Source organism: Pocillopora verrucosa, chromosome 14, assembly GCF_036669915.1.
Source record: "Pocillopora verrucosa isolate sample1 chromosome 14, ASM3666991v2, whole genome shotgun sequence".
Classification (NCBI taxonomy): domain Eukaryota; kingdom Metazoa; phylum Cnidaria; class Anthozoa; order Scleractinia; family Pocilloporidae; genus Pocillopora; species Pocillopora verrucosa.
The window spans coordinates 10375231-10388947 of NC_089325.1; the positions used below are offsets into that span (position 1 = coordinate 10375231).

General features: G+C 39.2%; 3 protein-coding genes across 3 annotated transcripts in view; 1 reads left to right on the plus strand and 2 right to left on the minus strand.

Annotated features, from left to right (window-relative positions):
• LOC131773868 (uncharacterized) overlaps positions 1-4628 on the minus strand; it is a 5086-nt gene extending 458 nt beyond the window's left edge. The window contains exon 1 of the mRNA XM_059089835.2: positions 1-4628. This exon is cut by the window's left edge and continues 458 nt beyond it. Coding sequence (XP_058945818.2) covers positions 709-4569 — 3861 coding nt within the window. The 5' untranslated portion in view covers positions 4570-4628 and the 3' untranslated portion in view covers positions 1-708.
• The window catches only part of LOC131773839 (sushi, von Willebrand factor type A, EGF and pentraxin domain-containing protein 1-like), a 21812-nt gene extending 11734 nt beyond the window's left edge, over positions 1-10078 (minus strand). The window contains exons 1-2 of the mRNA XM_066161724.1: positions 10000-10078; positions 6642-6889 (exon numbers count right to left, since the gene is read on the minus strand). Of these exons, the coding sequence (XP_066017821.1) occupies positions 6642-6889; positions 10000-10078 (327 nt within the window). The remainder of the gene's footprint in view (positions 1-6641; positions 6890-9999) is intronic.
• A 1322-nt stretch (positions 10079-11400) lies between these two features.
• Positions 11401-13362, plus strand: LOC131773848 (neuropeptide Y receptor type 2-like). The gene has a single exon (XM_059089805.2). The coding sequence runs from the start codon at positions 11520-11522 to the stop codon at positions 12672-12674; it is 1155 nt and encodes a 384-aa protein (XP_058945788.2). The 5' UTR covers positions 11401-11519; the 3' UTR covers positions 12675-13362.
• Positions 13363-13717: the final 355 nt, after the last annotated feature.

The following is a 13717-nucleotide window of genomic DNA, read 5'->3' on the forward strand; positions in this document are numbered from 1 at the left end:
CTTTCTAAATATCGCGTGATATTTGAACTCGATTCACGCGTTATTTGTACTCTAGTATGTGCAGTTGGATACTAATGCGATTTAGCGGTTTTCTAGGAGGCGGAAAATCTTGTTAATCTTGACATCCTTTTCATTGTCAATGACAATATTTACGTAAGTCAATTTATGGAAAACTTGACAATTAACAAAAAAAAGCCAAACAAACATTTGGTGAATTTATGAACATCAACAACATTGCAGCGCTACTATTTTTTTAAACTACAGCCCTTTAAAAATTCTTCTCTTGATTTTTCATTCGCGTGACTTTTCTGCGATGTGGTGTGAGCCTACTGTTATTGAGAGACTGCGTATTCCAGGCTCTTAGTCGGTGCGGAAAAAAGGGCTAGCTTAAGGCTGGCACGCGAATGCTTTGCTGCTTTCTCTTCTAACAAAAGACTAAGCGCGGGTTAACGATTAGAAATCAAGCCAAATAAATGTCTTGAATTGTTATAAAAAAGCTGATTGCTCAGACTTGACATCAATTTTTTTAAAACAAATATCTTGGCGTAATTGCCAAATAATCTTCTCTGAAAGCTTTAGATGTTAAGCTGATGCAATAAGAACTAATTTGAATGGGAAACGAGGAGTTAAAATGTTCAATTTATAGTAATTCACCGTACATTGGTCCATCTTCAGTTTGGTGAACATGTCAGTTTATACCATGTTTGTTCATTCTTCCGCAGTTTGATAACTGCTGCGGCTGTCTCGGCTGCCATATCGAGCCAAAGGTTTATGGGCCCTCCTGTCGAGCAGACTGCTGTGTTCCGTGCTCGTGTTTCGGCTGACTCCGCTGCCACGTTGGGTCAGAGATGATTCAGGTGTGTGCGCTGGGGTTGCTTCCCTACTGTCTGTGGAGGTCATCGGTGGTAATTCGACTTCAGGTTCACCGTGGCATAGGTGTTTCCAAGCAAAAGTAGTACCTACTACTAGCAAGACTACAACTGGAACAAATGACAGAATGTTGAGCAATGTCGTGAGGACTTCTATCTCCTTTTTGGTAGTAGAACCACTGTAATCAAGAGGGGAACTGATCACAGCAATAAACACAAGAGTAGTAAGCAGAACAACATCGGATCTGTTCATCCACTCATAATTTTCTTCTTCCTCCTCCACGTCAGAGGCGTCCTTGTAGGGCTTGAGGAATGCAAAGATTAGAACAATCAAAATGCAGACACCTTCCAATAGAAGCCTTTTGGCTGGACCCGGAGTCATCATCGTGTAGATAACCAGAATAACAAGACGGCAAATGAAGTAGAATGCGGCACACCAACGGTACTGATCTTTGAAACAGTTCTGAAGAGCATCGAAAAACGGATTCCAGCGGTTGATATTCAAGACAGGACGAAGACCTTTAGTCAGGCCTTTGCGAAATAAAAGAATCATCGGGAATGGTATAACAAATAGCAATATGAACAGTATGGCAACTATTCCATAACCGAGATGTTTGTGGCTGAAGTAATCGAGGCTACCCTTGGCGTAAACCACAGTTTTTGATCCAATGTTAGCATAGCGAAGGATCTTGAGGGAAATACTGGTGATATCTGTATAACAAAGTACAAAGATGGTGCAGATACCACGGAAAGGGGCTCTGACCCGTCTGCTGAAACACCATTGGGGGTATGCACCGATCAGCTTCGCTAATATTATCACAACCAGTATCACGTACACTGGAATGGCGTACATTATCATTAGCTTGTCTAAATCGTCGATACTAGCAGCAAAGCAAAAGCTGTGGTTTGGGACCTGGATGCGAATGTTGCTGAGATTAATCAAAAATTGGCTAACAGGGTGGAATTGGACGTCATCTGGCACCAAAAGATTCATGACTTGGTAAGAGTAAAGCCAGGCATTGAAATATCCCGTGAAAACATCGAGATCGATGAGCATGATGATGGCAACGACAAGGAGGAAGCCCAAACCATACGGAATTATGAGAAACAAGTACCAATTAGAGCAATTATCTAAACACTGTTCATTTCCAATGCCAACACCGGAATTTTTATCGCACTCTCCACAGAGTACACTGCTTTGATTTCTTCCTTTCGTACACACGTTGTTATTCACGTACTTATAGTCAGTTGCATTGGGATTCCAAACTAACGTTTTATTACAATAGCCTTCAGGACAGATAAAGGTTGAAAATTTAGTTCTGTTGTTTTTATCAGGGAATCCAGCCCAGAATCCTCGCTTAATAAAAACGGTCGTCCCGTTTGCACATCTCGAAATACCTCTGTCACCCTTTCCTGATTGTTTAATACAGTTACATAGACGCGTTGTATTCGAAAACACGAATCCTTCATAGCAGTTTCGTAACGTGACATTGTTTATCACATAACGCAGAAGCTGACTTCCGACACAGTTTAGATGCAGTGAGAACCTACTTCCTTCGTGTCCATTTAGGTAAATACGTCTGATTTTTCCTTCATAATCTGTTAGAAACGAACAGGAAGGCTGATTGTAAATAGAAACTTTTCCGTGGGAAACATTACTGATAGTAACAAGAATAATTCCTTGGACACTATTATTAAGCTCGTCTAATAGTTTGACATCTGCATCGAACCATTCACCTGGGGCGACATTCCAGTTGCTTTTATTAAACTTTAATTCTACAGGATCCGTTGAAACCTCTGATGATACCTTGGTATCAAATTTTACAAACTTCCATTTTAGCACGCTGTTATTTGTACGATTTTCGCCCACTTGATAGCAGGTTTTTAGCGTTGCGGCGTAGACGGATTTCCCTTTGCATTGGCTAGAATAGCGAACACTGCACTTGTTTTCCTTGAAGGTGACATTTATATCCCATTTCTCATAGTCCACGTCAGATTCCTCATTCATATATCCAAAGAAACAAGTGAAAATGTTGGTACCAGTTTGGTGGAAGCTTACCAGCGGAGGTCCTGGGGTTTGGATGTAAAGTGCACCACCCTTATCATCACAAGTGTTTCCTTCAAAGTTTACATTGGCCTTTGGATAGAAAATAATTCTTGACCTTCCATACATGGCTATGGCACCCCCTCTAAAACCAGTGTTGTTGATAAACTCCAATTGATCGTGAACGTCAATGAAAGATCCTTCTATTAGTAATGCAGACTTTTGGTTGGCCGAGAACTTTGTAAAGTTTTTAAAGATGAGTGGTACTTGCGAACTGTACAGGGATCCTTGTCCGACGGTGATGGTCTGATTATGGACATGAACTCCATTAGATTCAAACAACGTTCCGTTATCAAATTGGACATGAAATGGAACCTCCGGTCCAAGTTGATCTTCATTGTTATTGTAAAGATAGATTGCCATGGCGGCTCCCACACTTCCATTATTGCATTGCCATTGACAATCACTGAAGTGGAACTGAATATTAGCATTCCTTCCCACGGTGTTCTTAGTGGCACTAACAATAGTGGTCCCGAAAATTGATGCACCACCACCCCAAAAAGCACTGTTTCTTATGAACGAGCAGTTAATAAAATAAAAACGATTCGGGGTAAGTGGAACACCTGATTTACGTGCTTGGTTTCCGATACGAGCACCTCCACCAGAGGAAGCTGCGAAATTATCGCTAAAAATAGTGCTCTCGATCAACAATCTATTGTTTTCTGAGAAATTTGTAAATTCGACTTGAAGTCCACCTCCCCATGAGGCATTATTATTCCTGAATGTACATCCTTGGATTTTTACGCTGCAGCTGCTGGCATTTGACTCAAAGAACACTGCTAATCCTCCTCCTAAAGTAAATGGACGAGCCGGTGTATAAAGTTCTTGATTTTCTTCGCCGAACCACTGCGCTACGTTTCTGAGAAAGTGACAATTTGAAAACAGATACTGATTGTTGTGTTGATAAGTATCGTGTTCCTCTGAAGAGACGTTCAAAGTATTATTGATGTACGGGTTCAGCATTAAGAAAATACCGCCCCCTGAATAAACCAACTCACTTTTTATGCCAATAGCGTGATCATATAAGCCCGAGTTATTAGCGAACACACTGTTGGTAACGTTGACGACTCCTCCAACATCGTACAAATTTGCGCCTAGTCCTGGAGAGTGTGAGATTTCCACATCAGAGACTCGAAGATTTCTACAATATCGAAAATACAAAGCAGTCTTGAAGAGGGCTCCTTGAAGTTTGGGAAAATATTTGTGTAGAGTATATGTGCTCGTATGCCATCCACCACATTTCTGTAGCGTGACGCGCTCGATACTGATATTATTGCTTAATAAGAACGATAGACTGACATTTGCATTGCCACACGTTATTTTCACGTCACCGGTTCCATGAAGACCAAACGTATTCATATTTACAAAACTGTAGGGCTCATTAAGTGAATAATTTCCTTCAATCAGCATTAACTGTGCCGAGTTGGACTTTAAAGCGATGGAGAGGCCATGATCCAGTGTTTTGCATGGTTCGATACTGGTGCAGTCTGACGAATCGTTCCCAGACGGTGAAATATGAATTTCCCTTGCAGCTGTGCCTGATTCCCAGAGTAAAAATAGGACAACACAGCCCGCAATTAACTGACTAAGCTTCATCTCTGTAAACTTTAAAGCAAACAAATCTGCGCACCAAATCGACTTTGATTCCTAGAAAGCGATACCTAAATCGTGTACCCAGAATGCAAACTGGCATAACGAATCGCTCATAATCCTCTCCTCATTTGACCTTAATTTCCTGTTTGCAAATATCACTAAATGTTTATTTATATCTCTGCAAAAATAATTTCGCTTGACAATAGTGGTTCCACGCTGAGCACGATAGTGCCACTAGGCGATAATTTAAAACTTTTAGTTTGCATGTAATAACATAAGTTGATCTTAAAAGTAACTGCATCTGACTTGCTTTATAAAGTAAGCAATTAATGGAATTTTATCCTGACATAACACGCTTCATTTCCTCTGCCAAGTCGGTTCAGTTGAAAATACCCCCTTTTATCCAAGAGTCTTTTGGAAAGGGAGGGCTGTTGTAACACAATTTCATCAAGAGAATCTATGGAAGGAATTTGAACGACAATAGCCCCGATAATAACCGTTTAAATGACACAAACTCACGACTGTTAGGTAAACAAATCCCCTTAAAGCAGAAATTTATTCTCTTTTCTACAACAATTGGTAAATCGACCTCAATTTCCCATGTTCAAAGATGACGTCAATGTATTTTATAGTGAAAATTAAGAGGTACCTGTACTCGAGTATCAGGCGAGTATGACGTGGGGTAAATCCTACAGCATATGCGTGACTCGATATTCCGTTGCCGAATTCATTGGAATCAGGATCTGACCATTGCGCCTTAGTCCTCCATGCGTAAACTAAAACACCACCACATAATCTTGCATAAATATTACGTTTATTGAATCATTCAGTTTTCATCCCCAAGAAAAACTAAAGACAATCCATCTAAATCATATTCGTAACCGAAAATAGATTCGACAATGAATTGATGTTATGATAAGAAGGCCACTTGTTGGAATGAAAGTACGAGCAGGAACATCAAACCATCTTCCCAGGTTTGAAAAGGATTTTTCGTTACTTCGTGACGAGCCCCTAAGAGTTACCAACATCTAATTTCTCCTTACAATAATTCCCCTGAATCAAACGTTGAAGTCATGAGAATAAAGGAGATGATTACCAACTAAAGAAGCTTTTGATTGTTGAACAAATTCTCCTTGTCAGAAACCTAAGGAATGTCTAAGGAGTGGTATAGAGAATATGCATACTGATGTTAGGAAGTAAAGGGTTAAGGACACGCTGTCTGAGTTCTGGTCCGAAAGCTGGGTTCGATTCGGGCCCAAGAATATAGTGTTCTGGGCCCAGTTGTTCGAAGGCCGATTAGAGCTAACACAGGGTTAAATTTTATTCTAGGTTTCTTTACTCCTTTGTTCGAAAGCCTTTTTGGGATCATTTTCTCCATTCTATATGAAGCATCCAATCATCAAATTGTTGACAAAAAGAATTATACTGAATTTTCTATGAAACCTTTCAGATCTGAAATCAGATTTCACACTAACTCTGGGTTATCTTAACCCAGCTTTGAACAACCCAGCCCTGCTCTTCAACAAGAAAACCTTTCTTCCTCAGGAGTATCTCCTCTCTTTAACCAGAGGTTTAATGGAGAAACATTCCACCCGGAAGGAGTAGAAATAATCCAGTCCTAACCTACGGAAAAATTTTTATTTTCCTCAGCAATTTTTCAGTTCAGACAATTCCATATTTGGTTTCTATCATTCTTTTCTCTACCGAAATGTTAATTATAAATCCCACAAACAAATAGCTTTTCCATACAAACGTTTCACAACCGAAAAACCAGCAGAAAGTTTAAAAATTTTTTTAAAAATCTTATCTCTGAAAAGCGCTAACCGCCTTTTCAACTACCGAGCCCTCGTAGCCTCGTAGCCCGCACAAATAGTTGAACCTTCTACAAACAATAAGTTTTAAACGCTTCACTCGTTCGGTCGCTTGTGAAAGGCTCCGTTTTCATGAACACACCTTTTAGGTGTTTTAGAGTTGATAATAGACGTGAAAAAAGGCATCCAAAAAAAAAACTTTTTTAATGGAAACCCATTATTAGGTATAGGGCCTGAAACGCATGGCAAAGTTTCCCCCTAGACTTCTGCCTCGAAAGTGCACATGGCCTCGTTCCCGGCCTGATCAGTAGCAGTTACGCGAATTGTAGTGACCCTAATAGGAAGTTCCTGCCCTGATTTGTGATTTGACTCAATCTTAATCACTGCATTTGGATCCACATCACCTGAATTATCAGAAACCTGAACACTCCACGTGACTTTTCCTGTTGACTTTCCTTTCAGAGTGTTTACTTTTAGATTGGGCGGACAATTCAAAACTGGTGGACGAGTATCTGTGTTAAGGAAACGTAAAAATAGCAAAACCAGTAATACATATACATAAATTTCTCTTAATACGGGACTTATCAGACATTCTAGTGATTTTGAAGATATTATCCGCCTGTTAGCCAATTTATCAGTTCATAAAAGCATTTCAAATATTCAAACAACCTAAAACAATTCAGAAAATGTCTTTGCTCTTGGCAACTTACCTGGCCACAAAAACGATTTGACGCAATATTTTTTCAAAGTAAATCTTTCACCTTACCCTCCCCTCCGTCCTTACGAGGCCCATCCCCTTACCCCCTCCCTTTCAGTGTTATCTTTGACGCCATTGTGGAAGGACAGAGGGAAATACGGGAACACCACTGAAACAATACTGCTCACAAACAGTTTGAAACAAGCTATCTGAATAAACGTGAAGTATTTAAAAATCTGCACTTGAGAAAGGCAGATCATTTTGCAATTCACTAAGTGTAGACAAGATATTTAACGCGTTGAAACCGTGAACAATTTCAGTGAGTGGTTAGGTGGGAGAAACTGAGCCTGGGAGCTCTGGGCGGGAAGTCATCTCTTCAGGTCACTAAGCCCTGAACAAAGACAGAAAAATAAAAGTTGGAAGCATAAACGGGAAACTTGCCGTGGCATTTTGGGACTTTTCGCTCCCATGATCCGTTTCCTTGACATGTTATAGTAAAGGATACGACGAAAGGTATGTCTTCTATGGGAAATAAAACAAGTCTCAAAGGTGCCTCGTTGCCGTGTTGCACAGTCGGACGGTAAATATCTGGCACCGGCCTGGACTGGTGGGAGTTTGGGACAGAGAATTCCTGAAAATATATCATTGAAGTTAGAGTATTTACGATAGGAAATAAATAACGATGATGAATTTTATATGATTTCACACCAAAGCTGAATGGGGCATGTACGATGCACTGAATGGTTAAAACCTAAATGAAATCAAAAATTCTTGATCTGAGCGCCACAGGCTGTTATAAATAGTTACAAAGGGGGCAAATGCCGGAAAGAATTGATGAATACATACAATAAAAACACTCAGAAATTAACCGTTAGCCATAAAAGCTATTACCCCATTAGGAACTCTCGATATTGTATTCACAAGGCAAAATCATGAGGGCTCCTAGTAAATATAAATTTGTTTCCCTTCAGTCAGTAGCCTTGAGCGCGTTTATTTTTACTCTTCTTTGCGCAGTTGGATAATCAAATTACTTACGTTCACAAGTTGGTGGGGTCCCAGACCATGTTTTGTCGGCTTGACAACGTCGTTCACGGGAACCTCTCAAACGGTACCCAAGATAACATTTAAAGGTGCAACGGGTGTTAAACTCAAGGGCAGGATTCGGTGGTGAACATATTCCGGTCGGGGGATCAGCGTACTGTAAAAATTCAACTGGGTATCGTATTGCTGTATTTCAAATGAGAAATGGCCAATTACAACTTATATAACGTTCAGAAATCGTTCTTGAAATGTCTCGGGAATAAAAGTGGCTCACCAAAACGTACAACAATTTAATCGCTTCGATTCTTTTGAAGGGCATTATTGCTTTGTCCCATGCCCCAGAAAAAACATGCTTTGCATTTCCATGACTATTAATTTACTAAAACTGCCTTCTTGAATCTCAGCCCCTGAGAGAATTTTTGTAAGCCTCAGCTGTCTTGGGACTAGATGATTTACCATTGACTGGCTTCTTGGGGCAGAGCGCTTGCAGTTCACTTAATCCCTATGTTCGGTCGAACCTGAATCCTAATATAAGACTTGACGTCACCATGAAAGACCAGTCACCCAGTACTTCACAGAATTCACGCGGACAATAAGGCATAGCGACAAGTATTGGAGAGTTTGCTGAACTAAAATTTGGTGACTTCACACTGCTGTGGAACGGCTGAGATATACACAAAGTTTTAGAACGTTTGAGAACTTTCGCTCTGCTCACCGAATCTCATGTTTTGCTGCGTTATCGTTGCCACCGAAGTTTTTTATGCGAAAGGTCCATACCAACATGCACGGTTATGGAAGAGAAAGAAAATTAAATGTACTTTCTATGTAAAGTAGTAAAAATTAGAGTAGAAAAAAAGAAGATTAACCATGTAACTCCCAAAAGTGATTAACATGAAACTTCTCCCTATTATACCCATACATTCTTCAGCAAACAGGTAATGAGAATGTTCAAACTTATCGCGTAGAAGCTGCTATCTTGACCTAGCACCAAGTTCTTATAGCTAATTTACAAGGAAATGTGTAGCAGCCAGAGGGGAGAATTGACAATTAGATCTTGAGAGTTAAAGAGTTAAAAGAAAATCACTCATTCGCATAATTAACATTTACATAAAGATTCTATAATCATTGTGATTAACCTTCTGAATTATAGTAATTGTGTCAGTTAACGACCGTAGTGATGATCTTTCCAGCGTTTAGACAAGAAAACTATCTCGAGTAAGTTCGTGTAATATTTGGGTTGCGAGAGATACCTTTTGGGCTTTTGAGAGAAACTTTTAAAATTTCGGTGATATTTCTACAATTTTTTGATGATTTGTACCATTACAGGGAGAAAGGAGGTCAAGCTGTACCTTCATTTTTCCCCAAAAACTTACCGCAAAATATCAACATAATCATGGTGATGTCCAGGTTCTGGAAAACCTTCGTACTTTTTAAACTGTTTACACTTTTGTATCATAGCGCTTAAATGATTCGACTGAACAGAACTTTTTGAACAAATCCTGCACAGAACTACATACCCCTAATAACCTTTGCTTGAGCCACAACGCACGGCAATAAAAAACGCTTTTTGCAGCAATGCACAATGATCCTTTTGACCTACAACTTGCATCTGTCTCATACTCGTATGTTTTGAAACACGCAGATTTTAACAATTATTGTTAGTCGCAGAAAAAAAAGTGTTTGTATGCTAGATGTGATCCAGTACAAGAATGACAGTGTGAAAGTTATTTTGCCATCTAATTGAAACTAAAAGAAGTACACCGTTGCATACTTATAATACCTGCTTGACGGCAAATCATCTTTCCACACGTGGAGGTGCATTTTTTTTAATGAAACAAAATTTTTCCCGATATGAGAAGAACTATTTTATAATTTAATACTTACGCCTACATGGCGACCCAGTGTAACCTGCGAGACATCCATCAGAGACCAAACTATGGACAATAAGCAGGATATAAAGCATCAAACTGACAATGACACTGGAATCACCTTAATTGCACAAGACTGACATAGTCGAATATCAGTGTGTTGAAAATACTAATAATCGAGATGTTTATCAGTATAGGTAACAACGATTTGGTGTTAATAAGCGCGAAAATTTTTTCAAAGACGACAAAATTGCACAAGCCCGTATATTATTATTTCCGAAATCCAATCATGAATCAAGCTAAATGACATCCCTCTGTATTCTGAAGAGCTCGGTAAATGGATTAATCCAAATCAGTCTAGCCTATTGACAATCATTAATTTAGAAGTTTGCATAATTCACAGAACCGAGACAGTAGAATATCAACTTGACGAAAGTACCAATAACAAAGACGTGATTCATTTTCAATATCCAAACATGAATCTAACAAGTTAGATACCATTCCAAAGGATTCTGAAAACTTGAATAAAAAGATAATAATAATTCCAAATCAGTCTAATATATAGTATATTCGACCTCCCAGATTATTTTATTTGGAGTTTTAAGCAATTTTATAGAAAGTTGAAATCTGATCCCACATTTAATAATAGAGCAGTCAGATCTACCAGCTTATCCGCACATTCAGTAGCGAAGATGTCCGATTTTCAATTTTAAATTATTTTGAAGTATAAAATAATAGTAAATCTTTTATTGCCATGTATTTACTTTTGAGAATAATTATTTTTTAAATAATCTATCCACGTTTACCTGTAGGTTACCAAGGTGTTAGCTAGTAACACAAAACCCCTCAAGCCTCTGATGCTTTCATTCTCACTTTCTAACTTACTTACCTGGTTACAAACCAGAATTTCTAATACACGATTAACACATACTTTTCTTTTATTTCAATTATATAGTAAGTACAAAAAATGCTAATTATGATAAATGGTGACAACAAGAAAAGATGTAAAGCACTAATGTTAAAGAATGTTAACTGTAGAGAAATTGTTGTCAAAAGTAGCAGGTGATTGTTAATTCAAATGCAAATCGCGCTGATGAATTTCCTGTCTACAAATATGATTGTCATGTAAATGTAGCAAACAATTATTCGTTTTTTTGCCTTAATGAATGTGCTTTGGTTGATTTCAAACAATGAAGTCTGAGGGAGTTATTGCAACAATTTTTAGAGTGCACAACAGGAATGTCGCGACAGAAGTGGAAGTTATCTCTACATTTGGACTACAGGGAAAAGATATCAGTCTGAACTATAATATGACACCCGAAATCCGCAATTTTCTCATGCAGATCTATACAGAATTTTGATGTAAACTGAGAATTCCTGATTATGATATGATAATCCAAAAGAAATAATAAGAATGCACTTCACTGAATGCGCCACTCTATTGTTTTATCCATTATGTGATTTATTGTATCCGACGATCTCGTGATGAGACTTTGTGAGTTATAAGACCGTGAGAGAAATGACAGATAATTTACGATGTCCAACGGCTTTGTAAATGCGACGAATTTAAGTTCCCAAAAGGCTTTAAATCATAGCTACTCAGCAGATGGAATTGGGACAGAAATTCAACCAAGTAGGATCGGTCTCGTGATCGCTTTCTATGTAATGATAGTGCTCTCACTGGTGGGTAATACAGTGGTAATCAAAGCCATCAGAAGAATCGGAAAGAACTTACGACGACCAGTACATTTCCTATTTATCATAAACCTTTCTGTGGCCGATCTCCTTTTTGCTTTAGAGATGACACCTATGATCTGTGTTTATCTGCTCTTGGGAGGAGTGTGGCATATTCGCGGTCGATTCGGAGAGTTTCTCTGCCGATTTGACGTGTTTTTGTCCGCAGTTTTAATTCTTACGTCGAATCTGACAATTTCAGCCATCGCTGTGGAGATGTTTCTTTCGAAGAAAAGGGCGTATTTTATTATTGCCGCCACGTGGTTTGTAAGCGGGTGTTATAGCAGTCCGCTGTTTTCTTTTGCGCATCTCAAAGCACACGGCATCGGTGACGTAATATGTTTCGTCGGCTTAAAGAACGAAGAGGTCGTACAATGGTTTACATTTCAAACAGTGTTGTTGGCGGCGGGATTTGTGATCACTCTAGCGTTGTATTCAGCGATCGGTATCAAACTTTGGCTCCTTAAATCACCTGGATTTCACTTCCACGAGGCACAGCGAAAAGGAAGAGTGAAAAGAGCTAAGGCTCTCAAAATGTTGGTAATGTTGGTATTTGTCTTCTACGTTTCATTCATACCATTTTGGATTTTACAGTTATCTCTTCACTTCGGCTTTTATGACAAGCTCACCCCGTACTACAGCAACATCTCAGCATTCCTTATGCTTTGTAACGGAACTGTAAACCCAGTCATTTACAGCGCGTACAACACGGATATTCGGGATGAATTCAAATCCTTGATCACTTGTAAGCCACCGCCGGAACGCCTGCGAAGTCTGATAGCATTTTACACCAGGGCGATAAGGAAGAAAAAATTTAAAGATTTAGAAGCGAGATCACCTAATCAACAGTTTCCTATGGATGGGTTGCCTAGGAGAATTAGCGGCCAGTCGACGAAACTGAAGCCAATTGCTGGTGAAAAAAACTTGGCTTGTAGTTTTGAAGACACACGACTGTAACGTGAAACAGTGGTCACGCGACATTAAGACTTGAGTCACGCGATCTTATGAGTAGCGCAATCCAATTTTTCAGCTAAAAGATTGTCCACACAAATACATAACTGATTCACTTGAAATTTGGCGTTTCTTGTTTTATTACTGTCCCTTAATTTTCCCTTGCCGAAACCTCACAGGCTGCTTATTTTCACTACTGCTTAAGTAATTTTCCCTGTAGGCTTGTTAGCTCAGTTGGTAAAGCGCTGCACCGGTATCGCGGAGATCATGGGTTCAAATCACGTACAGGCCTTAATTTTTTTCAGGCCTTATTTTCACTACTTCTTAAGTAGAGTTCATTATTATCCAACTGCACTAAATAAAGTGTAAATAACACTCGAATGGAGTAAAAATATTCCGCAATATTGCATAAGGTTATTTTGTATTGTCGAAAAACCTGTTTGAGAGGTTGGCTACATTTGCCTTCTCTGGTGCCCAATTTAACATTTGTACCATTGTTCTGAGTTCACAGCCCTCAGCTCGTCAAGTACCGACAGCGATTCCCGCGAGGCGTCGTCGCCATGTGTTTGAGTCAGATCATGAAAATGAAATTCTTTTTCATATGCTAAGAGCTCGTTTATGTCTTTGAGAATTCGTCTTCCGGTAGATTCAAGGCTTTGTTACTAGCGATAAATTATTCATCGCTTCTCGTTGATAAACGAACACTTTTGTACTTGCAGCACTTTCAAATGTATACGATTTGAGAACAAAGATCGAAAATAAAATTTAACTTTGAATCGTTTTGAAACATTATGTGACAAGTTGACGTTTAATGAGCCAATCCGACGCGAGCATCACGCAAGACCTGACGCCAACCGCTTCTCTGTTTGCTTTGCTTTTCCCGCCTTAGAAGAAGAGCATAAAACCTACAGCAGTACTTGCTTAATAAATAACTTATTAGACGTTTTGGTGTGTAGTATCGCCAAGTATTTTCACGAGTTGTGCCGTATTCTGACTCGCTCTGCGGATATAAGATCGCTTCCATATTCACCTTGCTGTCTGCAGTTTAC